The following is a 24,749-nucleotide window of genomic DNA, read 5'->3' as shown; positions in this document are numbered from 1 at the left end:
CGGCCCAGTCGCGGTGGGTGGGTGGTGAAGGGGGGGGCCGCGCTGCAGGTGCCGCGGGGACGGCCCGGTCCCCCGGCCCCCAGCTGTGCCTGCCTCCGCCCGAGCCGCAGCGCGGCAGGCGGCCGGCAGCGCTCCCCCCCGCGGGCAGCCGCGGCGCTGCAGAGGCGTCTGAGCGGCCGCACGGCCGCGGCTCCTGGGAGGGGGAAGGGGCAGGCGAGAGGGTGCCGAGCAGCTCAGCGGCGTGGGGACCTGATGCCCAGATGCCAGCCCCCTGCCAGCCTCAGCTCTGGCCCTGCTGGAGTCCTGCAGGCCCCGATGTCCCTGCGCGGGCCTGACCTGACTCACAAAGAGTCTGTGTGCGGCCCATCGCAGCGGTGGGTGGAGAGGGGAGAAAGCGACCTCTGCTCTGGGACAGCAGGGCTGCATCACGGGATGTGGGGATGGCCCACAGGCAACCCACCCGAGGGATCCTGGCTGAGACATGCTCCGTGAAAATGCCTTCCTTGTCCCGAGCACCTCTCCTTGTACCCCAAGAGGTGCTACCACCCCCTTCCCACATGCAGTCCCTGCTGACTGTCTGAAACAGCAAACTGACGATGGCAAGGTACAAGGAACCACAGAAACAGAAGCCTAAATGTAGTCCCGAGGGGCTGGAGCAAAACACAGAATTAACTTCTGCAGCTTTAAAGCGCTGGAAACCTTGTGGTTCCACAGTAAGGTCTGCAGGGAAACTTTGCACAAGGGTTTTGCTGCTGTGTGCAAGCCATCGATGCCAGGCATGCATGCGGCAGGGCTGCTGGTGAGCAGAAGCAGGCAGCTCCTCTGCCCAGCCCTGGCCACAGCCAAGCTGCAGGGCTGGGCGCAGCAGGAGCTGGCCCCGCTGCCTTGCTGCCAGCAAAGATGGCCTGGGAAAACAGGGAGGGTGGAAGGGGAGAAGCCTGTGAGCAGCAACAGCGTGGCATGGGGCAGGCTGTGGCTAATAGCCCGCAAGTGGCCAGCCACTGTGCCTTATAAAATGCCTCACAGATGTCTGAATATGGGGTGGCAGTAGGGGAATGGCACTCTGCAAAGCCAGGCTTCACATCCTGGGGAGGGACTGGGATTTGTTAGCAGCTGGTATATGGATGGCAGCTGAAGTTTAATGAGTTTGGTGGGTCTCAGCCCTGTTTTTACTAGAAAGAGTCTGCAGCATTCAAACCATAATTTAGCAGTGAAGGAGCTGCTGACTGAACCACGCCACCTCAGTGAGGTCCTGTCCACACCTTGCTGAGGCATGCAGTGCCCAGGGAAACCCGAATTTCTGTCTCCATCCTGCACTTCTGTATGTGGTCAGCTTTAGGTGTTGGGACTCAAGAGTGGTCCTGAGGTGGGGGGGAAAGGAGAAAACCTTCCTTGTCTCAGGGCCTGAATTGCTGCTGTGCCTTTTTTATTTATTCCTCTTTAATTCCAGGTAAAAGAGACAGTATTCTCAGGGTAAAAGTAGGATCTTCAAGCCTACATTTCCATTGCAATGACAGCATGACTTTCACCTTGTGTCCAGAGCTTCAGAGAAGAAAGTGTCTGTACAGCCTCTCTCCTTGAACCAGTGCTGGAGTGGGATATAATATCTGAATAATTTACAAAGGCTCTTCATTAAACAGATTTATTTTTGGCAGCTTTGTTAGACTGCTCTTTGGACTCGAACAGCCTATTGCTCCATTAGCAATGCTAAATATAAACTCCTGGGTAACCAGGCTCCAGCGCCAGTGGCCGGGCAGCCTGGTGAGCGAGGATGTCCCTAGACAGGTGTGTCACGGGAAGTGGGAGTGATGGCAGGATCTTCCTCCAGCCTCTGCGGGCAGGAGACCAGCGTGGAGGCATGGGAGAGGTCCAGTCCTGTGCCGTCTCTGAGCAGGAGGCTGCTCCTGGCTCTCCAGCCAGACAAGTCCACAGGCTTGGGCAAGCTCAGGACTTGGTGAAAGGCAAAGCTCGGTGTGGACACGGTGTGGTACAGCCTGAGGGCACACGGCTGGGGGCAGACACGGGGGCAGCTGGCAGGCTGCAAGATCACCACGCGTACCGCAGCGCCTTACAGCCATGCTAAAGGCAGGCATGGCACCTTCCTCCCTGGAAAGCTGATGCCAAGCAGGGTGCCACGGGAGAGGTGGAAGTGGCTTCTCCAGACCCCGTGTCCTGGTTGCCTCAGCCTGGAGAACCCTTTGCCAGCCTCCCACACCAAATCACCGTGCAGTGTCAGGCCCCCAACTCAGCCATTCCTGTCAACAGCCAAGTCCCTGGCTGCCCTCTATGGCCCTGCCCAAAGGGTGATCTGGCTTCCCTAGGAGCAGACATGCTCCCTGGAAACCCACCTGCAAGCGCAGCCCAACCCAGCCCTGGGCGCAGTGAGAGACTGGCATGACCTTGCTCCTGGCCAAGGTCTTGGGAGAGTGGGGGGTTCCCCTCTGCTTCAGCTGCAGCTTTCCAACATTATCATGAAACAGCCTTGCAGCAGATAAATGTTGGTTCACTTGGAGAGCTCCTATACACGTGCTCAGAGCTCCCTTCCTGCACTGGAAAAGCCCTCATGTCCCGAGCCAGGTCTGAGGTGGGCTGTGGGAATCCCCTCCTTTTACCAGGGTGTGTTTAAGGCAGGCTCCTCCATGCACTGTTTTGCTGCCATGCCCAGGCCATATTCACTCCTGCTGACACATGCAGGCCCACTGCTTGGGCAAGGTTATAATTCCCCCTTCTTCAGATGCAGATACATTGCCCAGATGGAGACAGGCCCATTGAAGAGTCATTTACCGGGCACAAGTGAGTTTGTCTTCCCCTGCATTGGGATTTGCCAAGATTATACCATAAATTAGCGTGTTTCCTGGAAGAAAGTAAGGAGAGGGAAAAAAAAGATAAAATGGAACATTTTGTAGCCAACATAAAAGCTAGTAAAGGAACATTTCATTTTCTACTTGGAAAGGAGAGACTGCAAATTCTTGCAAAGAGAGGGGAAGGCAGCACAGGGCAGTGCGAGCAGGGCTCCCCTGCTTCCACCATGACCAAGGGAAGACTTGAGATGCACGTTCCTGTTGCCCCCTGCTGTGGGGGAGCCCAGCTGGGGCCAAAGCTGCCAGCAAGCTGGCAGTGCGGCTGCCCAGCCCTTCCCCCTGACACCCTCCTTGGAAGGGCGTCGGAGCCCTTTCCAGAGGCTGGGGGCTGAGCTGGGGGCCTGTGTGGCAGAGCTGTGGAGGGTGCGTGCTGCTGAGCCGAGGGAAGCTTCATACCAGCAGCCCAGGGCCCAGGAAGAGTGCCTCCGCATCGTCTTCTGGGAAGTTCAGTCTACTCTTGTAATGATGATTGTTGTTTAAAAAGTCCACCAACCACAGGAAGCGCCTGGTCCTGTTTGTATCAAGGACGAATGCTTCCTGGCTTGGGCAGTACCATCATTGGGAATACCTGTTGTTTCAGGTAGCTACGTGGCCAATTTGCTGCTTTATCTCAACTGGAAAAACATTCACTCAAGTTAAAGAAGAAATTATACTATCCCGATGAGCAACAAAGGGATGAGCTGGAGAAGGAGAACAGAGACGCTACCTGGCTTGGCAGGCAGACAGATATTCCTGAGTGGCTCACAAAATTGTGTATGTAGCTGTGCTAAAAGGCAGCCACCGCTGGGTAAAGAACGTGCCGTTGGCCCCGGCTACGCTCCTCATCTTACCTGAGGGGACTGGTAAGGCAAGACATCCCCTCTGGAGATCTCATCTCAAAGGTCGTCCTGCTCTTTATCATGATCAACCCCTGCAATATCCTGAGTGAGAAGGTATTCACAGACAGCAACCGCTCTGCAGGCACAGTACACCAGATCGTCCTTCAGCGCCTCTAACATGGGCAGTCTGTAAAATGGGAGAAACAACCTGCAGTGTATTTAGGGGCCATCTCTTCTTACGTGCACGTACATGTTGCACAGGGCAGTTGACACCGTGGTTTAGGTCTCCAGCTGCTGCAGGATACACACAACCTGTTCTTCCAAACTAGCAGCAAACACGAGCCTCCCAACCCGCACGTACATTCAAAGGGTTTTTTCAACTAGGAGTAACTTCTTAGAACAACATGGGAGCCCTTCTGCAAACGAAGAACATGCGGTCTGAATGGGGCAAACCCCGCAGGCAGCAGCCGGGCAAGAGGATCCCAAGCTGTGGGTGCTCCCCTTGGGATGCGCTGGCCCAGCCCAGAATCTTCTCAGTGGCTGCACACATGGACTCACAGGGATGTCCCTTGCACCAGTACTCCCACTGCAGAGTGCAGGAGGCAGCTCACAGCCCCTGACTTCAAACATTTGCATGCTGCACATTTCTTCTACACTTAACATAATCATCTCTATAATTGATACCTAATTCCTGTAATGGAGCGGGGACTATCACCTGCAAGGCCAGTCTGCTCTGTACTAGGGGCCAGGGAGGGTAAAGCTCTCAACCTAGGCACTGCACACTTGAATCATCACGTAGCTGAGGGCCAAACCCTTCTGCATCCTGTTGTCCCTTCCTTCCCCTTGCATGGCCGCAAGGTGACAAGCCTGGCAGGGAACATGAGACATGCTTCAGACTTGCTCCAGTGCCTCCCACAGAAGGTAGAGCTCACCAGAGAGGCAAGGGGACAGCAGTGACCTAGTCTGGCCTCCTGCACACACCAGTTACAAACTGCATCTCACTGCCCTCGTGCAAAGCCCAAGCTCTAGGGGGCCTCAGCTTCTCTACATGTAAAAAAGGGGTCCAGGATGCTGACCACCTGGGGGGAGACTGTCTACGCTGTTTTGCAACCCTTATTCCTCAGGGACATGAAGCCTGCCTGCACTATTAATAATCCTTGGCATGAAGCTGTCATAGTTTTCACTAATATGGAGATGTCGAAGTGAAAAAGCTACTGCACAAAATGCAGGAGGTGTCACAATAACTCAGCTGCTATATTGTTCTCTTTAAAAATAAATACCACAACAGCCTAGCCCGCATTGCTGGAGTCATGACGTGTAGGGGTTTATTTTTAATCAGAAAGTGTACTGATTTTTAAAGATAGACAGAGCAGCATCTGAAATTGATGAAAGCTCCCAGCGTGCTCACACATGCCAGCCATATTCCTGCCTGTTATTCTCAGGCTGACTTCCAAGCACCCGATCCTGCCTCAGCTCCAGCACATTTGTGTGTGGCTTGCAAGAGGCCCCATGGCAACAAAGTTCTTCCAGCGATAAAGTCAGTGGCTACATTCCCTGTGTATCTGCTCTCTGTGGGGATGCAACCAGTCCCCCAGGACACAAACTGCAGCGTCTGCTCCTCAGGCAGTGGGTTTAGGACCAAAGTTTGCATCCAGAGTAGAATTTTCTATTGTTTGGAGATGGGAGGTTTGTTTGGGGCCAGTTGCAGGTGAATTCCCTTGCCTTTGCCCTCCTCCGTGCTCAGCAAAGGCCGTGTTGAAATACAGCAAAACAAACCCCTTTGTAAACAAACCCTGCTTTCCCGCTTGGGGAAGGATGTGAAAATGAGCCGCATCTGATGGCGTTCCCTGCGCTGCCAGCACAGCTCAGATCCCGCCGTGTCACCTCAGGTTTAAAAACCTGTAAGAAACTGGAGAGGTTTTAACGCATTAACAGCAAACCTTCCCCTTCCCTCTAACAGCATGAGTAGAGACGCAATGCCAGGAGCCACAAGAACGGGTCAGTCACTGGGGAGGCCAACGCTCTTCCACGCAAAAAAGGCGCGTGGGAAAGGTTTCTGGAAGCCCCGTCCCACCGCGAGGCCCGGCACTGTCCAGGGCTCCAGTGACCAGGCGCCAGGGACTGCCGGGACCGAGGTGCGTCCTGCAGACCTCTGCCAGGCTTCAGTCCGGAGGGACCCTGGTCCGGGGCAGCGCCGGGGCCTCCGCGCAGAGCCGCGCTGGTTCACCGGACCCCGAGCCCCGCGGGGCAGCGCTCCGCACCGCCGCGGCGGCTGGTGCTGAGCCTGGGGTCCTGCCTCGGCGGCGAGGAGGGGTCCGGGGAGAGGGGAGCGACATCCGACAGGCCGCAGCACTGGGAGGGCACGGGGGGCCGGGCAGCCCCGGCAGGACGGCAACGGCCAGGGCTCGGGGAGGGCGCGGGGACCTCGGGGGCGCGGGGAGCAGGAGACGCCGGCGGGGGAAAGGCCCGGCCCGCCCCGGCCCCGTCGCGCCCAACAGCGGGGCGGGGGAACCGGGCGGCCCCGCCGGGCCTCGCCCCGGCTCCCCGCTCGGCTCCCGCGCCGCCCGCAGCGGGCAGGGCCGCCGCAGCCCGGCCCGGGCCGGTGCCCGCGGCCGCCGGCGCCGCGCGGCGGGGGCGGGGACCGGCGGGGGCGGGGGCGGCCGTGGGCCCGCCCGGCCCGGGGAGGCGGCGGCGGCAGGTGGTGCCGAGCAGCCGCAGGACGGAGCCGGAGCCGCAGCCGCCATTAGACAATAGGCGCCGGCGGCGGGGCGGCGGGAGCGGCGCGGGGCGAGCGGCGCGGCCGGGGCGGGGCGGCCGCGGGGCCGGGGCGGCCGGGCCCGGCGCGGACAAAGGCGGCAGCGGCGCGGGGAGCCGCAGCGGGCGCGGGAGCGGGCGGCGGCACCGGGCCGCTCCGTGCGGGGGCCGAGCCGCAGCCTGACATGATGTTTCCACAAAGCCGGCACTCGGTACGGCGCGGCCTGGCGCGGGAGCCCCGCGGGGCCGGGGCGGCGGCGGGGCCGCGGGGCGGGGCCGGGCACCGGGGGGGCGGCGGGGGCCGCGGCCCGGCGCGGGGCGGGGGCCGCCTGGCCTCCCTCTGGAGGCCCCCGTGGGGCCGGGGTGATCGAGCGCCTCCCGCCGCCGGCAGCGAGAGGGCGGGTGCCTGCCCGCCCTGCAGCCCTGGCAGGGCCCCGCGACGGCGGAGCCGGCCCGGCCGGTGCCGAGGGGCGGCGAGGCCGGAGGCAGCGCCCGGGGAAGGGCTCGGGCGCCAGCGGCCCCACGGGTGACCTTGGGCGCGTCCCGGGCCCGAGCGCGCCAGCCCCCGGGGTGCCCCGCCGGCCCTCACCGCCGAGTCTGGCCTGCCCAGGCGGGAGCTCGGCCCCTGGGGCGAGGCGAGGCGTCCCGTCCCCGCCCGGGGCGGCGGGACCCTGCCGGGCTCGGGGCTGCTGCGTGGGTGGGACGGGCAGGCTGCGGGCCCCGGCGCCCAGCGCTGTCTCCTGTTGTTCAAGGGCTCCTCTCACCTGCCGCAGCAGCTGAAGTTCACGACCTCCGACTCCTGCGACCGCATCAAGGACGAGTTCCAGCTCCTGCAGGCCCAGTACCACAGGTACGTGCTCCCGTGTGCTGCCGGCCCGGCTCTGCCCTGCAGCCTCCGCTGGGCTGGCCGGCGGTCGCACGCACACAGGAATCACGCTGGTTCTTCTGCTTCGTTGTTCCGCTGCATGGACCGAACAGGAGCACCAAGGAGGGGACCCAACCGTGTAGCTTGGGTCACCTTTGGCTAGAGGAGGACCTAAGGCCAGGGATTAGTCACGTCCACTTGGGACACCAGCAAGGAGAATGTGCATCTTCCCTCTCCAGCCAAGGTCTTTCCTCCGAGCGCTGTTCGGCCAGGATCGTGCGGAAGCTTGCCAGGCCTCCCACGTCTTGCTGAGAGTTTTCCTGGGTTCTTCTTGCTGGCTGCCATTCTTGGCCAGTGAATGCTTCAGGGAGCACTTGAATCCAAAAGCTTCTGCTTTCCTGCATGTGTGTGTGGAAATACTTCTGCTGACCTGAAAGCAGGCTTGTGATGATCTGTTGCTTTGCCTGTGTGTGCCTGAAATAAACGTGAAGCTCTCAGCTTAAACCAGCCAGGCGATGCCCTCTGCCACAGCCCGGCAGGCTGCAAGGTGCCGGTTGTGGTATGTGTCTCCGTGCCACGCGGCTGCAACTTTCCCGTCTGCCTTCCCCCAGCCTGGGCTCTGCCGGGTGGCTGGGTCACAGGTTTGCAGTGGGGTTGTTCCAGCAGGGAGAAAAACTGCTGGGAAATGGCTGTTTTGTGGTGTCCCTGTGTCTCTGGGCAGTGTCAGCAAGGAAGTAGGGGAGTCCAAGAAGCATGCCTGCTGGAGAGTATCCCCCACCCCACCCCCCTCGGACTTAATCTGCTCAAGAAGAAGCAGGTTTTGTGTAGGTGAAGCTGTTTCTTGTTTGAAACATAAAACCGCAGCACATGCCAGCTGCAGTTGCTCGGCTGGTGAGTTGGAGTCTCATAAAACACTGGGAGCAGCAGCACTTTCTCTGAAGGGTGTGAAGAACCCAGGGGAGAGAAAAAAATCCTTTCTTTTGGAGGGAAGTGCTGCACTTGGGCCTCCCCCCACCATCCAGAAATGGATCTGGCTTTGGTTTTGAAGTTGTTTTGGAGGATCTTGAGTGCTGCAGACAGGCCTGTACTAGAAGCTGTGCCCAGCTGCCAGCGATCAGTTGAGGAAAGGCAAACCCCTCCCTGGGCAGCCACCTCAGCTTCTGCCCAGCTTTCTGCTTCCTGCTGAATTGATTTGCCTGGGGGAGGTCGGTGTCCAGCTGGTGGACAGCCTTGCGCTGCTTCTCCTGGACGTGTGTTGGTGGACTCCAGCTGGGAAGGTGGGAGTGGGCTCTGTTGTGGTCGCTGCTGTGCCAGCCCAGCATGACCCAGCTCTGACCACCCTTTGGAGTCTGGGCGGTCGTGTTCAAGAGGCAGCCTGGCCAGGATGGGGTCACGCAGGAAGCAGCTGCTCCGTGGCGATCAACTCTCTCACCTCCTGTTTGTGGTTTTCTTACTGTTTTCTGGCTTTTCAGCTTGAAGTTGGAATGTGACAAACTAGCCAGTGAGAAATCGGAGATGCAGCGTCACTACGTCATGGTAAGGACTGGCCCTGGCAGCCGTGAGAGCGTGGGTGGTGTGGTGGGGACTCTGGCAGTGAGCAGGTGCCCGTGCCTGGGCTTCGCCTGGCCGGAAGCCTTGGCCCCGTGGAACGGCGGGTCTCTCGGCAAGGCTGGCATTGGCTTTTCCGAAAACAGGGCTTTTTATTTTGTGCTGTCTGCATGCCGTGGCTTGTTGAAACGCTGGGACGTAGCAGAGAACTGTTGGATGTAGGGAGTTGATGGGCCCAGTGGCTGACTGGTTGATGGGTGGTGTTGGGGTCCTTGGCCTTGCCACTGGCTGGGTGCTTCACTTTATTCCCTGTGCCCTGGGAGAAGTGACAGCTCTTACACACCTGAGAAGGAGCTGCAAGGTGCTGGTGTGCAGGTGTCTGGGGACTCAGGGAGAGTCATGACCAGTGAAAGACAAAGCAGTGCTTTGAGAAGTCATGAGGCTGGGAAACTCCACAAGCCTGGTGGGAGTTGGAAGCAGAAACAGCCACTGTGCAAGAGCTAAACCCTCTGCCCCTTCTTGTGACCCTGGCAGACTTTGGAGTCATGGTGCTAAGTGCTAGCATGCCTCACTGGTGCATGTGTCCCAGCACAAAGTGTCCAAATCCCAGTGCAGTGCCCAGGCATGAGACGTGGTGCCACATGTGGGCAGCAGGCTTAGCTGTAACTCTCTGAAGAGAAATCTGCCAGTAAACAGCCATGTTCTTGTAGGCAGGGTGACGGTTTGCCTGACAGGTAATGCCTGTCTTCCCACATGAGGAAAAGCCCTTGTAGCAGTGGGGAGGGATGCCAGGCGAGGCTGTGGTCTGCTCCTTTCCTATCAAGGAGTTAACAGGAGGTTGTGATACTGTCCATAAAGATGAGCTGGTGCCTGCTTGCCAGCTGCTGCACCTGCCCTGGAAGGAAAAGATAAGATGTACAAATTAATACAGCAGCTCTTTGGAGCGGAGTTAGGACTTTAAAATCAGAAATAAGGGAGCTGGCCCCCTCCATCCTCCTGTACTGCCAGTGTGTCCAGACTCTGAGGCTACGGAGAGCAAGGTGTGCTTGGCGCTGGGGAGAAGGAGGGGTCGCAGCTTCCCAGGACAAAGCCTGCCCCATTCTCACTGCTAAATGATTGCTTCCTGGGCCTTGCAGTCTGCATGGAGACTCCCATCTCCAGGTGTGGCTGAGATTTTTTTTTCTTTTTTTTCCCCCCTTAATGCTGACAGTCACCAGAGTTGATTCAGGTTACCATCAGCGGGTTGGCAGTAGAGGGGGAGGGCTATTGCCTGTGGTGCAGCAGCTCATGCCTCGCCTGCATGGCTGAGCTGGAGTCACACAGAGCTGCTGTCGCTCCCCAGCACAGCGAGTCATGGGAAGAGAAGAGGAGGGTTTCTGTGAATTTGCAAAGCTGCTACAGCTGCTCTGATTTTTGAATAAGTCACAATTAGCAGCTTGGGGGTCGGGCTCCTGCTTCCTGCTCAGTCTTCAGAATGCAAAGAAGCCTCGAGAGCCAGCAGCGGTGTTAGAGCAGACTGAGATCATGGTGATACCAAGCCAAGCACTTCTCAGACTTGTGGCGTCAGTACCAAAACGCCAGTGATCTTCTCCTTGAATTAAATGAGCGCAGATGTGGATTTTTCTTCCCCTTTGGAAGAGTCAGGATTGCAGCCTGCAAGCTGAGGGAGGAGATTTCTAAACTCTCGAACATCAGCCTTAAAACAGCTTCTTCCAGGGGTCAGGAATTAGCTTCTCCTGCCAACAGATTGCTCTGTAGCTGCCTGTTGCTGCTGTGCAGGGGTTTTCCGGGTGGGTTTTTTGTTGTGGGTTTTTTTTCTCTACATAGCTTCTTCCAAAACAGCTGGAGCCGTGTGCAGCTGGATGTGTTACTTGCTAGATGAAGCCCAGTTGTGATATCTTCCATTTGCTGCTGAAGCAGCCATGTGGGCTTTAGGATGTTGGCCAGGCAGAGCTGTAGAGTCGGGCTGCCTCTCCTTTTGCTGTAGCTGTGGAAGTCTGTGGAGCCCTGAGCCTTTTTGCAGGTTTGAAGCAGCATCACTTGCTCTGACCTTGATGCAGACTGCTGAAAGGTGTCTGTGAGGGGTGTTGCATGGAGCCCAGTTGAGTTCCCGGATCTCTGTCTGCAGCAGTGAGGCTGGAGCAGGGTGAGCAGGGAGCACCTGGGACCGAGCTTCTGCCTTAGACCTGGAGAGGGTCTCTGTGTTTGCCTCCCGCTCTCTTCGTTTCCTAGGGCTGGCCTCTTCGCTCCTATCCTTGCCCACGCTTTGTGGAAGACCTTGCTGGGAAAGCTGTAGTAGTTTCCAGCACTGCTGTGCGGAGCCACTTTATCTGGTGGAGACTTGACTTACAATTTCTTCTGTTCTCTTCTCTCCTGCTCTGCAGTATTACGAGATGTCCTACGGGCTGAATATTGAAATGCACAAACAGGTAGGGGGAAGGCATTTCCACGTGTTCTAATTCCTGTGGAGGGTGGGTTGCCTGCGGTGCTTTGCCCTCTGTCACTTCAGTGGTATTTCAGGAACTAGAAATGCTGTGAACCTTTAAAATGTCAGGGCTGCCTTCAAAATGCAGGGACCCCCCACCTCTCGGGATCGCAGTGCCGGGCTGAGAGCTCCCGCTCTGGGCTGCGGGCACGCTTTGGTTCTGCCCAGGGCCTGGGCAGGTATTTAAGCACCGGACAAGGCAGCGCAGTCGGGGTCTGGAGCTGCAGCTCGGAGTCGATCAGCAGATGCAAACCCAGGGTGGAGGGCAGGAGGTGGGTCCCTCCCACCCTCCCAGGCCTCAGGTGGGGTTCCTGGCCCTGCTGCCTTCCCCCGTGCCCGAGAAGGCTTGTTGTGATTGCCCTGACATGAAAAGCACCTCTGGCTTCACCTGGGCTCTTGCTGCAGTCGGGCCAGAGCGCACTTTTCTTGGGCTGTGGTTAGGTAACGTGATGGCAGACCTTCTAAGAAAGCCTCTTTGTGTTGGAGACTGTGCTGCAGCCTGGATAAGTTTGTTCCTTACCCTCACTGGTGGTTGTTAATTATCCCCAGTGACTAATTACCTGTGCTGTTAACAACATGAGCTTCCTCTGAGCCTGACTCTTACCTGGCTTCAGCTTCCAGTCACAAAGTCGTCTGTGTGTCGTGGCTCAGTTATAAGCCTCTTAGCACAATTCTGCTCCCCACAAAGGCACTTAGTGCCTCTGGTCCCATCACCGTCATTGATAAGCCCATGAGGCTGGTCTCCCTGGGAACACCTGCATCTTGGTAAAGGATCTGAGCCATGAATCCTCACTGCTGTCTCATGAACTGTCTCCCAGCCTAGTCTGCTCCCTTGTGGTGCTGCTGCGGCCCCCTTGTCTGGTTTCAGTGCATGCCTAAACCCTTTGGCTCTATTTCTTTTGACTCCATTGGAAAGCGATTTGCAAAGGCCTTGTAGCTTTACTCTTTCCCAGGAGGAAAGCGTTTAATGCCCCAAAATTTGCCACCTGCTTGTAATAAGACTAGTGAATCACAGAGTGGTTTGGGTTGGAAGGGACTTTAAAGCTCATCCAGTTCCAGCCCCCTGCCATGGGCAGGGACACCTTCCACTAGAGCAGGGTGCTCCAAGCCCCATCCAGCCTGACCTTGAGCACTGCCAGGGAGGGGCAGCCGGTGCCTCACCACCCTCCCAGGGAAGAAGCTGCCCAGCCCCTGTGGTCTCCCTGAATAGCCCCAGTCCTGCAGCTCGGCTGCAGGGAGGCTGGCAGCAGGTGAACGCTGGCCTTTGGGGAGGGGGAGTCTGAGGAGGCTGGGCAGCCCATCTCTGGGGCAGAGTGGGGGTCTCAGCAGAGGCAGCATGTGTGTCTGTCTGTGGGTGCGTGGCAAATTAATTCAGCACATTCTCACCAGGGTCTATGAGAAGTTTCCTCTATGGTTGCTCCCGATTTGTTAAGTGAATATTGGAGACCCAGAGAGGGAAGAGAATATTGAAAACTTGCTCTTTGCAGTCGGCAGCGTTGATTCATTCAGCTGTGTAGGGAGGGGCCATGGGGGCGAGGTGACCTGCTGTGGCACCAGGACACTGGCAGCAACTTTCTGGGGAGAGTGTGTTTTAGGGCCATTTGGGGACTCAAGCCCTGCCTGGGGAGGGGGAAGGTGTGGGGCAGCCAGTGCTGAGGGTGGTGGGTCCTGAGCCTCCTGATGCCTTTCCTCTCTGTTCTTCCTGCCTTCTAGGCTGAAATTGTCAAGAGGCTAAATGGGATTTGCGCACAGGTTCTGCCCTACCTTTCGCAAGAGGTGAGTCCCGCGGCTCAGCCTCTGCTCTGGCTGGAGGTGTGCTGGCAGGGGGGAACGGAGGCCCCCTGTCCCACATGGGCAGCTTCTTGCCCCTGGTCTGGAAACCTTGTTGCTTGCTCTCAGCCCCTGCACAGGGATGAGCCCTTCAAGACAGGCCTTCGAGCAGCGCCCCCCCCCCCCCCGCCGCTCGTCCCCTTTGTTGGTGGCAGTGGACAAAGATGGGCTCTGTTCTCCCGACCGTGACTCCTGAGTCATCGACCACTTCTGCCCTGGCGGTGGGAGCTTTGGATGGCTAATTGGGGGAGGGGGGCGTTTAAAAAAAATACCTCCATATGGCTCCTCCTTGAGATCTGGTTTCTCTGCCTCATTAATTAATGCAGCTGATGGGCTCCTCCCAGTCCCCTGAGAAATTAATTGGGAGGGCTTGGGAGTTGCTGCCTGAGGCAGGAGGAAGATGAAGCACCTCTAGTGCTGTATCTGTCCATCTCCCCATACAACCCCACAGAGGCTAAGCTCCATGGCTGTTCTCATGGCTGTTTTTTGGTCAGGACTAGCTGTGGGATGGAAGCTGTGTTTCTTGATCTGGTCTAGCTGTGGGGTTGGGGGATAGGCTGTGTTTTTCCCACCCACCTGTTCTCAGGGAAGACAAAGTGGCTTGCTGATCAGATCAGAGCTGCCTAATAACTAAGCCATAACTAAACCTTTTACATCTTAATGCAACCCCTTTCCCCTCCCCAACCCTGTCCTGCTGCCAAGATGGAAAGAAAAATCCACTTGCTGGAGTGCAATGGACAGGCCTGGTGTTTGGGGACCTTGTGTTCCCGGAGGAGCAAGTACAGTTGTCCTTTATTTTTTAAACTATGTGATACAGCTGCTTTCCTGCCTGTGCTTGGAGCAGCCATGCTGGGCTCTTCCACAGCAGCATCTTCCAGCTGCTGCAGTTGGGACCCAGGATGTGTCCCAAGGAGCAGGGAGCTTCCCAAGAGCTTCTGATTTTAGGACTTGTTCTGTTTGTTAGGGGGTCTTGCTTTGTGTCAAGTCTGGGTAGGAGAGGGGAGGCAGGGTGAGAGGCTTTGCCCAACTTAGAGCCCTTCTGGCCAAAGACCACTGGGCCTGTGCAGAGGGACAAGGATGGGGGTAAGAGGGGACCTGCTTAACCCTGTGGTGAGGAACTGGAATGAGACAAGCATGCCTCCTTCCCTGCTTCTCGCTGCCATGGGCCTCAGTGGTGTAAGGTCCGTGTCACAAATGAAGTGCGTGCAGGTGTCTCCAGCTGTGGGGTTAACCAGCCTGACTCTGTGCCCTGACATCTCCATGCCAGCAGCTGAGATAACGTACGTGTGTGTGTCAGACCCAGCAGGGATGAGTCGCTGTTCTCCTTCCCTGTGACACTAGAAATGACCCTGAATTCCTCTGTTTTCTCCACACCAGCATCAGCAGCAAGTCCTGGGAGCCATTGAACGAGCCAAGCAGGTTACAGCACCAGAACTGAACTCCATCATCCGTGTACGTGATGCATGTTTAGTTTGGGTTCGGAGGGATGGGAATCCATGCCTTTGGTCTTCAAGACAGAGCTGGGCAGGGGAGTTGTAACCTGGGGCTGTGCCCCACATGTTGGGAGCAGGTGCTCCACATTGCAGTTCTGCCGCCCTGGTGGGACAAGGAGGAGTGCTGGGTTGGCCCTGCTGGCATGGGGCTGGTTTTGTCCAGTCTTGTTATGACGTGGGCATGGGTTTGCAGGGGAGCACAGATTTCTGCTGCATCCCAGCAGGGTGCAAGGAGAGGAGCTTTGGTTTTGAGCAGGAGCCACTGCAGCTCCTTGACATGAAAACACCATCTGTTCTTGGTCAAGGTCAGGAGGGCTTTATCTGCATCCTTGGAGCATGCCAAAGTCTGAGGCCAGATGTCCTGTGGGCTGGGGGCTGCGTGTTGTGCTAGGGCCACGCTGTTGAGTCGTCTTTTGAGGCTGTCACAGCCCAAGGACTCTAGAATCTCTTTTTTTTTTTTTTTTGCATGTGTGTGTGGTGCAAGTGCACTCAAAATAATGACAATATCCCTCTCCTGTCTTCCTGTCTGTCCATCATTCTCTACAGCAGCAGCTTCAAGCTCACCAGCTGTCGCAGCTCCAAGCCCTCGCTCTGCCTCTGACTCCACTCCCCGTGGGCCTCCAGCCCCCGTCCCTCCCTGCTGTCAGTGCCGGCACCGGGCTCCTCTCGCTCTCAGCCTTGGGCTCTCAGGCTCACCTCTCCAAGGAGGACAAGAACGGCCATGACGGGGATGCCCACCAAGATGATGACGGGGAGAAATCAGATTAGAGTGAATGGGGGGCCACGGGGAGGGGGCTGTCTGGGGGGTGGGGGGGGGGGCGGGTTAATGCAAGATGCAGTATCTCTCTCTAGTTGCTGCGCAGCAGAATTGCGGGGGCTTGTGTTTGGTGGCAGCTTGCCAGGCCTGTTCCCATGGGCAGCAGTGCCTGGGGGATGCCCCCACCGCCATCCCCACGGAAGGGCTGCTCCGCAGCAATGCAAGCGCCATAGCAGTAACCATGTGGCTGATCGTGCTCTCCCTGTGCCCAGCCTGGCTTCCCTGTCCCCACTCCCGCTCCGTCACAGAGCCGAGCCAGAGTCTGGCTTGGGCTGCTCTGGGGCCGCTTGCCCCCTGGCTGTCCCAGCTTCTTGGTGCCACGTGGCTCTCATCTGCCCGCTGCTCCCCCCTTGGTATTTAAAGATGCCCCTTGATCCTAACAGTTTCTGCACAACTCCCTGCTGGGATCCCTGCTCCAAAACCATCTTCTCCCTCCCCAAGCGCTCTTGATCTCGTTGCATCACCCTGGCCCTGGCCCTGTCCTCCCTGCGTCCCTCCTGCACTAATACCAGGCCGGCACCTTGCTGTTCTGCATGTATCTGTTGTTAACCGGCACCGCGGCAGTACGACGCGCTCTGGCTGCCGGGGTTTCTCCACGGCTGCTCCTTGGCCTTGGGCTGGAGGGGGAGCCTCTGCCACCCACTCCCCTTCAGCATAGCACCCGGCTTTGAGGGGCTTGGGCGGCTGGGCAGAGGGGCAGGCAGACTGAGAGCCTTTCCTGGTCCTCCCCCTCCCTGTGCCCCTGCCCCCGTGTAGAGGATACAGCAGCTTTCTCTGTTCTTATCTCCGTGCGCTAGCGTGTCTTCTAAAAAAAACAAAAATGGAACAAAAAAATGAAATTAAATAATAATCTGGTGTTTGTATATAGTCCTTTAGAAAGATCTTGTTTTGCTTTTTGTGTTTAATCACTTGACCTATAATAAGAGGAACTGAAAATGCTGTATCAAGGACGTACAAGCTGTGCCTTTCAAATAAAGAAATAAGAAGGTTGGTTAAAACCATGACTTGCTGCCTGTTTTCTTCCCGTCTTTGAGAGGACTTTAAAATACTTCCCTCTCTCTCCTGCCCCCACAGATAGGGGAATCGGTGGGAGAGAACAGGTAGCTTTGCTGGCTAACCTTGGACTCTGCCTTGGCCAGAGTCTGCTGGAGCCAGGGCAAGGAGGATGCCTGGGCAAAGCCAAAACAAACTAGAGAGTGAGATGAAAGTGGCTGGTGGCGAAAGGGACCTGAGAGCGCTCTCCAGATGAACAGCAAGGAGGTCTAGAGTGAAGCGCCACCATGGGCTGTCGATTCTCCGTTGGAGCAGGAGCAGCGTGGTTTGGTAACGCATGGGAATGGCCCCTGTGGGCTGCTGCAGTCTGCTCAGTGTGTGCATAATGCATTTTTCCTGTGGGTGCATAGGATAAGCTGCTTCTGTGGCACTTGGCCCCTCTGGAGAACCTGGCCTGTGTTGCCCTGGGGCTGAAATTGCTGTAGTGGAATTGTCTCTCAATAATTAGGGCTGTCCTCTGGCTTTGGAGCTGGCTCTGCTCTGATAATATCTTCCCCTCTGTATCTCCCAGGCCAGCTGGAGCGGGAAAATTTCCTTCCCCTAGGAAGGAAACGGTGTTGGAGGGGGTCTCTGTGCCCCCCACTGAGGTCAGAGGACTGCAATGGTGCAGATGGGCACCTTGGTGAAAGCCAGAAGGGGAGCAGCAGCCATTGTGCCTCTGTCCTGCTGGTGCTGGACAGACCAAGCTGGATGCCTGAGGGTGGTATTTGGTGGGATTTGATGAGAAAGTGGCTCAGGCCTGGGACCAGGTCTGGCTCCAGCGTGGTGATGCTTCAGGCTGGGGCCGTTTCTGCTGCAGCAGGTCCAGGGTGGGAGAGGCCTGAGGAAAGGGGCATGGTGCTGCATGACAGCCCACCGGGGCAGCGGCTCCGCTCGGCCCCTTCCCGGGCGCTGCTTCTGACGGCTTTCTTCTGGTGCAGGCCAGCCTGCTGCAAGGGGATGGAGGGACTGGCGTGCCGCTCAGTCCCATGTCCCACTGTCCCAGGAGTGCTAGACAGGCCTGGCACAGCCGTGTTGGGGCTTTGGATGGGGTTACAGAGCCTGTGGGCAGTACAAGGGCTCGCCAACGCTCCTGTTACCTGTCTGTGATGCCTCACCAGCATGATCTGGGCGACAGCTGGGGCAGGACTCCCTGTATAGTCTGGCAGAGGAACTGGGGGTCTGCAGAGAGGCACAGCTCTGATGGTGGTCTTCAAACTCCAGCTGCTGGCTGGAACTCTGTAGGGCTGCCTGGGGGTCTCAGCCCTGTCCCCTGTCAAACTGGGCACCCCATGCAGGGCCCAATGCTCCTGATACAGCCATCACAGCCCCAGCAGGGGCTGGCCTGACCTCAGCACCCTTAGGGGTCTGGAGCACCGGGGAGACAGGTCCGGTGCCTGCATCCCCTGCGCTGCGCAGGGACTCCCGGTCAGGAGCCGGATGAAACGGTACCGATAGCTGCAGTCTGACCCCATGGTCTTGCAGCTGCTTCAAGGGCCTTGCTGATGCTGGGCGAGCAGTTTCTAATGTGAAAGGCCAACACAGCATCAGGCTGGGGCTGCTGCGATGTGACAGTTGCTAAAACCATCTCTGCTCTGTAAGTGCTGCTGAAAACCCCGCTGGGAGCACACTGGCTATGGGGAGGGCTGGAGCTTTTCAAGCGCTTTCACCTCGAGGTCACTGGTTCAAATTCAGCCTGGGGGTAGGGAGCACCCTAAGTGGATGTTATTCTTGATGGATGTGCAAGGGAGGAGGATTTAGGAGAAATTGGTCTGGGGTGTTTCCAGGCTGGTGATTTCAGAGGAACAGACGTCCCTGTTGTTAGAGCTAATTAGCAGCCTCGGTTGGGTGGGCAAGGGGTCGAACAAACCACGAGGCTGCTGGCTGAGCATCCTCAGCTGCCAGGCGGCTGGGGCCGGGAAGCTGCTCCTGACTGGGCTGTGGGTATCTCCTTGCTCCCTGTGGGAGACTAACCCACTGTAAAGTATAAAGACAGAGCTTCTGGGCTCTCCAAATCCCTGCACCTCCCAGCTGATGCTGAGCTGAACCTTGTGCTCCACTCCTGCTTCCCCTGATGATCCACTCCTGAAACGTGCTGGTTTTGCACCCAAAGCATTTCTCTGGGTGGTGGGAGGCACCCTGATATCCCATCCCACAGGCAAGCAGTGCTGTGGTTCCCTGTGCTTCCAGCCTGGCTGTTTGCAACTGCTGCATTTGCTTCTGGATCTCTGAAGGGAGTAATTTCAGAGGGCACCTTACCAGATTTGAGCTCAAATCTAACCACATACCAAAATCTGCAAATCTAACCCATGTTAGCAGCAAAAAAAAGAGTTAAAAATACCTCCCTCATAACTCTTCCAGTAGCTGCAGTCTTGAGGAAATAGCTTCTTTCTTTACAAACAAGCTGCTCTGCCTTGTAACCTCTCTCATGACTGGAGCCATAAGCCCCTCTCCTGCCCTGGCAGAAGAGGCTCAACGCTTGTGAGGAGCGAGTGACGTGGGTCCTCCAAAGCTCTGCTGCTCTGGGATGGTTTAAGATTGGCTCCTGGCAGAGGAACCCCTTCTCTCTGTGCGCGAGAGGTTGTGATACAAGAGTGGGAGAGGGACACAGGCAGACGGGCCGAGAACCAGCTCTCCTGGCACCGGGATCCTTGGAAAAACTCGGCGAAGTCCTGGCTCATTAAAGGGGGATAGAGAGCAACCTGATGACAGCCACTGTCCTGCTGTCCAAAGAGCTTTGGCTGTGGTGGATGGAGAGCCGGCCGAGTCCGGAGGGTAGGGGCAGGACCGTGTCCATCAGTGCCCCATGCTCTGACCACAGAGCAGCACAGCATTCAGCCAAGGTTTGCCATTGATCCCCACTCGCAGCTGCCAGGGGCTTGGCAAAACTGCGCTGTCCCACAGCTCTCCTCCCCTTCCACCTGTCTGTCACTGACAGGGTCATGAAATGGCATCCTTCCTTCTCGAGGAGGTGAGCGGGTGCCGGTTTTTCACAGGTGAAAGAAGTTTCCAGGCCTGTTTGACTCTCGGTCCGTCCCTTCAGCTTCTTCCTGTAGGACAGATCCCTGTCGCCTCTGTGGCAGCAGCGGGAATCGCCTCCGCCACATTCCCCTCCTGCTCCCACCCTCCTCATTTTTCAGCGCAGCTTTGCTTGAAACAATGGTACAGCCTGCGAGCCAGGAATGCTTTGCAGCGTGGTGGAGCAGGGCCTCCTTCCCAATTCATCACTAATGCAGGAACGCCAAGCCCTTCCTGGCTGCAGCGAGCACGAGATAAAAGCTAAAAGAGGCATCAATAATTAAAAACCACTCAGAGCCGGTAAGTGCAAACAGGAGGCAACATACAGATCGAAGGCAGCGCCAGAGACAAAAGTCTGTCAGCTGCCGGGTTACTCTAAGGGCTCCCACATCTCTTTTGCGGGTGTCCCCCCAGTCCACAGCACTGGGGTGACGAGGCGTCCCTGGCACAGTGGGGGTGCAGCAGTGCAGGGGCTGCGGGCGGGAGCGTACCAGCTCTGCAATGTGCCCACCTGGGCATGGCAGGAGAGTTCCCCGCTGGCTCCTGCGTGTGGTTTGCCTCGCAGATCTCTGGGGACGCACAGCTTTAAAGAGCAGGTGACAGCCCTGGGGGCCTGGGGATGGGGACTTGTGGTCTGGTCCCAGGAGCGTGGCTCAGGGCACCAGAGAACCTTGATTTCTGGTACAGCTTTGGCTCAGCTGTTGCTGACTTGCCGCCAGTCCCTTCCCTCAGTTTCCCTTCTCATCTCATGTTCATTCCAGGGCAGACTCCAGCCAGGATAAGGCCCCTGTTTGTGCCAGCTGCTGGTATAAATGCCCAGGGAAATTCATGTTGTCTAAGGGTGCCAGGAATGCAGCTCTGCTGAGTTCACAGCTCCTCATTCAAGTATGCAAGTGAGAAGCTGAAAATGGGATGGTTTGGCAATGCCACGGTCACCTTTGCTCCCTGCTTCCACAGGCCAGGTGAGTGGGTCGACATGAGTCCCGATAGGGAAAAATCTGAATCTTCTAAATCTGGTGAAATTGGTTCTGCTACCCGCCCCATAATGTCCCTACTGACCCAAAAACCCTGCGTGCAAACCCTCCGCTGCCTGGCTGCTGAAAAGCCCACCCAAGACTGAGCTTGCCTGTGTGCTTAAACCAAACAGGCCCTGAACTCATGTGCACCCAAAGAGGCAGGTGCAGGGAACCAGTCTGCAAAGATTGGGGCATCCCCCGCTGCTGCGAGGAAACTGAGATCCCAGCTGTGCCCCCTGCTCCCTTCTCATCCCCAGCGAGCTCCTGCGAGGCCGGCAAATGCACCTGCAAAACAGGACACACGGCGGCTGTGTGCTGTCAGAGCAGCCCCTGTGGATGTGAGACGGTTACATGTGGCTGTCCACCACCATCCTGCCCGGTGCCTGCATTTGGAAGGGATGGAGCAAAGCAGAGCTGAGCAGAGCAGGTGGGAGAAGAGGCATCCAGGAGGGTTTCAGACCAGAGGCTGGAGGACAGACTGTGTGTGCAGGCTTCAGGTGCCCCGAGAGCAGCGAGCCCTGGTCACCTGTAGGTATCCTGGAGGAACGTGACGGTCTCTCCCTTTGACCATCCACCCTGGAGACGTGCCGGGTATGGGAGGCTGCGCACAGGAGGTGCGTGGGGAGAGAAATGTCTTGACCCACAGCACAGAGCTGGGACAGAGCTAGGGCTGTCCTTCCTGGCAAGGGCAGGAGGCTGTGTGTTCCTGTGTCCCAGGCTGGCATTTGGGGAGGGAGCTGAAAGGTAAAATCGTGGGGGTAATTCCAGCAGCAGAAACCCGTTTTGCTTGGATCTGGGTTCAAACAGAGCTCCCAAGTGTCCCAAAGCCCAGGCTTGTTTGGTTTCTCTGCTGGTTATAAACAGAAGGGCTGTTTACAGCACTCTCCTCTCGATCCTGGCATGGATTTCAAATGCCCTCGTCCTTTGGGGCTCTTCCAAGCGCTGCTGCTACCAGGCACAAGTGCGTGGCTGCCACGGGGAGCGGTCGAGGCCCTGGCTGAGCATCCTGCAGCGGGCGGCCAGGGTTCAGCCCAGCTTTGCTGGCTGGTCTCAGCCGTGTCCTCTGCCCGGTGCGGGGAGTGGGACCAGCTCCCTTTGCTGCTGCATCCAGAGGCCTGTGGGTGCAAATGGTTAACTGCAGTTGTTTTCTGCCCAGTTCAAGCACATGCTGGAGCAAATTAATCTCTGGGTTACAGGCTGTCCTGCTCCAGGGCCCATGTCAATCATTAATGGAGGGTGATGAAGACGCTTGTGACATCCATCATTGCAGAGCTGCCTGTTCCAGGTTTACCTGTGTCACTCTCCGAGACAGGAGAGCAGAGAAACTGCCTAAGGAAAACTGGCAATTTTTGGTAAGGAGTTTTGAAAAATGCTGCAAAACATCTTCTCAGTCTCTCCTTCCCTTGAAACACGATCTGAAATGTTTCCAGCTTTTGAAAAAACACTTTCCTTAAATAAAAACCCCAACCCCCCCAATAAGGCAACAAACAAATTCTCTAAAACTTTACATTTGGATTAAAACACGTGTATTAGTATGTGCAGATTTATGATACGCACACACACATCTACATGCATATATGAAAAGAAGGTGTTTCAAGGGCTTTGGGGTCGTGGTGGCAGGCTAGTGGCCATCCCTGCCTGCACCACTGGATCTGCCCAGTGAATGCCAGTGGCCAGGGAAGGCGAAGGGGAAGGTGCTGGGGTGGGCAGGGGCCGGCTGCTCACCTGGGGACCCTTTGGGGCCGGAGGCCCCGAGCCCAGCCGGTCTGTCCCCTGCCATGGGAAGTGCCTGGTCCCTGCTGGGCACCGCGGGGAGGAGGCAGTGGGAGCAGGCAGCCCTGGGGTGGTGCGGGGCGGGGAAAGGAGGGAGAGCCTCTGGTGCCCACCACCTTGCCCCCACCCTGGCCGCTGTCAGCAAGCAGCAAGTAAATAACACGATTAATAAAAGATCAGGATGAAATGCGAGGCATTAAATATTTAACCTTGTGCCTGCCTGTGCAGCACCTAGGTACAGCTGGTTCCTGCAATATTTAAGGATTGTTCCCCACTCTCCCTTTACCACCCCCAAACGCGGTAACGCTACGGCAGGCTGCAGCTGGAGGGTCGCGGGGGAGGCGGAGGGATTGCGGGGGGCAGGGAAGGACCCCTCGGGGAGACAGAAGGGACTCCTGGGGCAGGGCGCTGGGCCGCGGATCGGCGGGGCCGGGGCAAGAGGGCAGAGCTGCCCCGCTGGGCCGGGGCCGGTGCTCGAAGCTGCCCCCGCCCCGGCCTTGCCGGGGGATCGCTGGGCTCGGGCGGACGGCCGGGGAGGGGAAGGCGCCCGCGGCTTGGAGGGGAGTCAGGATCCCGGCCTCGGCCCCACCGGGGGAACCGGGGGGTCGCCATGCCGGCGAGGGGCCGGGGTCGGCTCCCAGCTCCGCGCCGCTGCCGGGCAGGGCCTGCGGGCATGGCTTTGTGCCTGCCCCTGCTGCGGAGGGGGCAGCCGCCCTGCCCGCCCGGGGGCACCGGGCCCGGCACTCTGCTCCCGGGGCTGCCGCCCAGGGCGGGGTCGTCCCCGCTCGGCCGACCCGGGTTAACGGCACAGCGACGCCCGAGGATCGCGGGGCGGGCTCGCGGCGGGTGCGGAGCTGCTACCGCCGCCGCTGCCCGGCCCGGCCTCCGCTGCCGCCGCAGCCGCTCCGCGGGAGCCACCGGGACCCGCCGCGGCAGAGCCCAGAGCCCAGCGCCCCGGCGCTGGGGCCGGCCGGGGATTTCCTTCCCCGCCGCGGCGCCGGGGCTTCCCCCCGCTCCCGCCGAGGCCCGCACGGAGGCTGCGCCCGGCGGCTGCGACGGCTTCGGGCCCGTCCGGGCCGCGGCCCCCACGCCCCGCGCGAGCCCCGACCGCTGAGCCCCGCCCCAGGCCCGGGCGCCCCACGTTACTTTGAGTGGCAGCCGGTGGCTGCCGCAAGGCCTTGTGGGCCTCCTAGTCCGCCCGCCCGGAGCGCCCGTGGTGGGATCCCCGGCCGCCCGTCGGCTCTGGGTTGGTACCGCCCGAGAAAGATAGGTCCCGTCCCCCGGGCCCTCGGCGGGCAGTCGGCAGGACGGGCCGGCCCCGGGCGGCCGCCGCCGCGCTCGGTGCAACGAGCAGCGAACTACAGCTCCCGGCGTGCCCCGCGGCGCCGCCGCTGGCGCTCCTGTGGCTCCCTCGCTGCCCATTGGCCTTCCCTTTGCGTGGCGTCACGAACCCATGTGGGAACAGAGCAGGACGATTGGCTGGCGCTCCCGCAACGGTAGCCAATGGCAGGTGCGGCCACTGCCGCTGCGGGCCATGTGGGTGGTTAAGGTGGAGCGGGGTCGCGGTGGTTGCTGCGGGCGGAAGGAGCGCGCTCCCGCTCGCAGCTTCCCGCCGCCCCGGGCAGGTGAGGGGCCGGTCCCCAGGGACACACATCCCCCACCCCCACCGCTGCGCTCTCTACAGCCCCGCGCCCAGCCCCCCCCCCCCCCCCCCCCCTTCCCGCGGCGAGCACGGCCCGGCCCGGCCCGGCCCGGCCAGGCCCGGCGGTGAGCCGGTGTCCCTGCGCACCGGAGCCCTCCAGCTCCGGGGTCCCCGGCTCGGCCGGGCGCTGTCAGGCCGCAGTAGTTTGTGACTTCCGCGCCCCCGCCATGCCCCGCTGGCGGCCGGTGCCGTGTCCGCGCGGAGCGGAGGGGGCGGTGGCTGGTGCCGGCGGCGCTCTCGGGGATGCTCCGCGGGCTGGGGGCGTTCCTGGCCCCCGGGGCCGCCGGCGCGGCTCCGCTCCCGACTCAGCCCGGCTCCGGGGCAGGGCCCCGCGGAGCCGCCGCGCGTTCGGCTGAGGCCGGGCTGGAGGCGTGCGCGAGGGGGCTCCGGGGGCGAGGGAGGGGCTCGGAGAGCCGAGCCGGGCTCCGCGGGTGCGGGGGTCTGGGGCAGCGGTGTCGGTGGACGCCTCCCCTGTGGTTCTGTTCGTCCCCTGAGCAGCAGCTCCTGGGACGGCCCCTCCCCGGTACCCCCTCGGGCTGCCGCCTGCCCGGGTCGCCGCGGGCACGGAGCCGGTGGGGCGGGGAGCTCCGGTGCTACCTGGGAGGCGGCCGAGCCGCTCCCTCCCGCCGTCCTGAGCCCCGCGGGCCCCGGCGTCCTGCGGGGACGCGCCACCTTAAGCGGGCGCCGGCGGACGGGGCGCTCGGGGCCGGCGGGGCCGGGCGGCAGCTCCATCAGCC

General features: G+C 59.2%; 1 protein-coding gene across 2 annotated transcripts; it reads left to right on the top strand.

Moving 5' to 3' along the window:
• Positions 1 to 6,613: 6,613 nt before the first annotated feature.
• TLE5 (TLE family member 5, transcriptional modulator) lies at positions 6,614 to 15,423 on the top strand. 2 transcript variants are annotated; one of them, XM_086477540.1, is made up of 7 exons: positions 6,614 to 6,645; positions 7,186 to 7,283; positions 8,771 to 8,834; positions 11,231 to 11,275; positions 13,045 to 13,107; positions 14,539 to 14,613; positions 15,204 to 15,423. In XM_086477540.1, exons 1-7 carry the CDS (start codon positions 6,619 to 6,621, stop codon positions 15,420 to 15,422), a joined length of 591 nt encoding a protein of 196 aa, XP_086333666.1. In that variant the 5' UTR covers positions 6,614 to 6,618; the 3' UTR covers position 15,423. The 2 variants fall into 2 exon arrangements, with proteins under 2 accessions (XP_086333666.1, XP_086333664.1); XM_086477538.1 differs by having other exon boundaries at positions 15,201 to 15,423.
• Positions 15,424 to 24,749: the final 9,326 nt, after the last annotated feature.

This window comes from Leptosomus discolor, chromosome 24, assembly GCF_034619465.1.
Source record: "Leptosomus discolor isolate bLepDis1 chromosome 24, bLepDis1.hap2, whole genome shotgun sequence".
NCBI classification, from domain to species: domain Eukaryota; kingdom Metazoa; phylum Chordata; class Aves; order Leptosomiformes; family Leptosomidae; genus Leptosomus; species Leptosomus discolor.
Note: the sequence above shows the minus strand (reverse complement) of the source record. Positions and strands in the feature narration are given on the sequence as shown.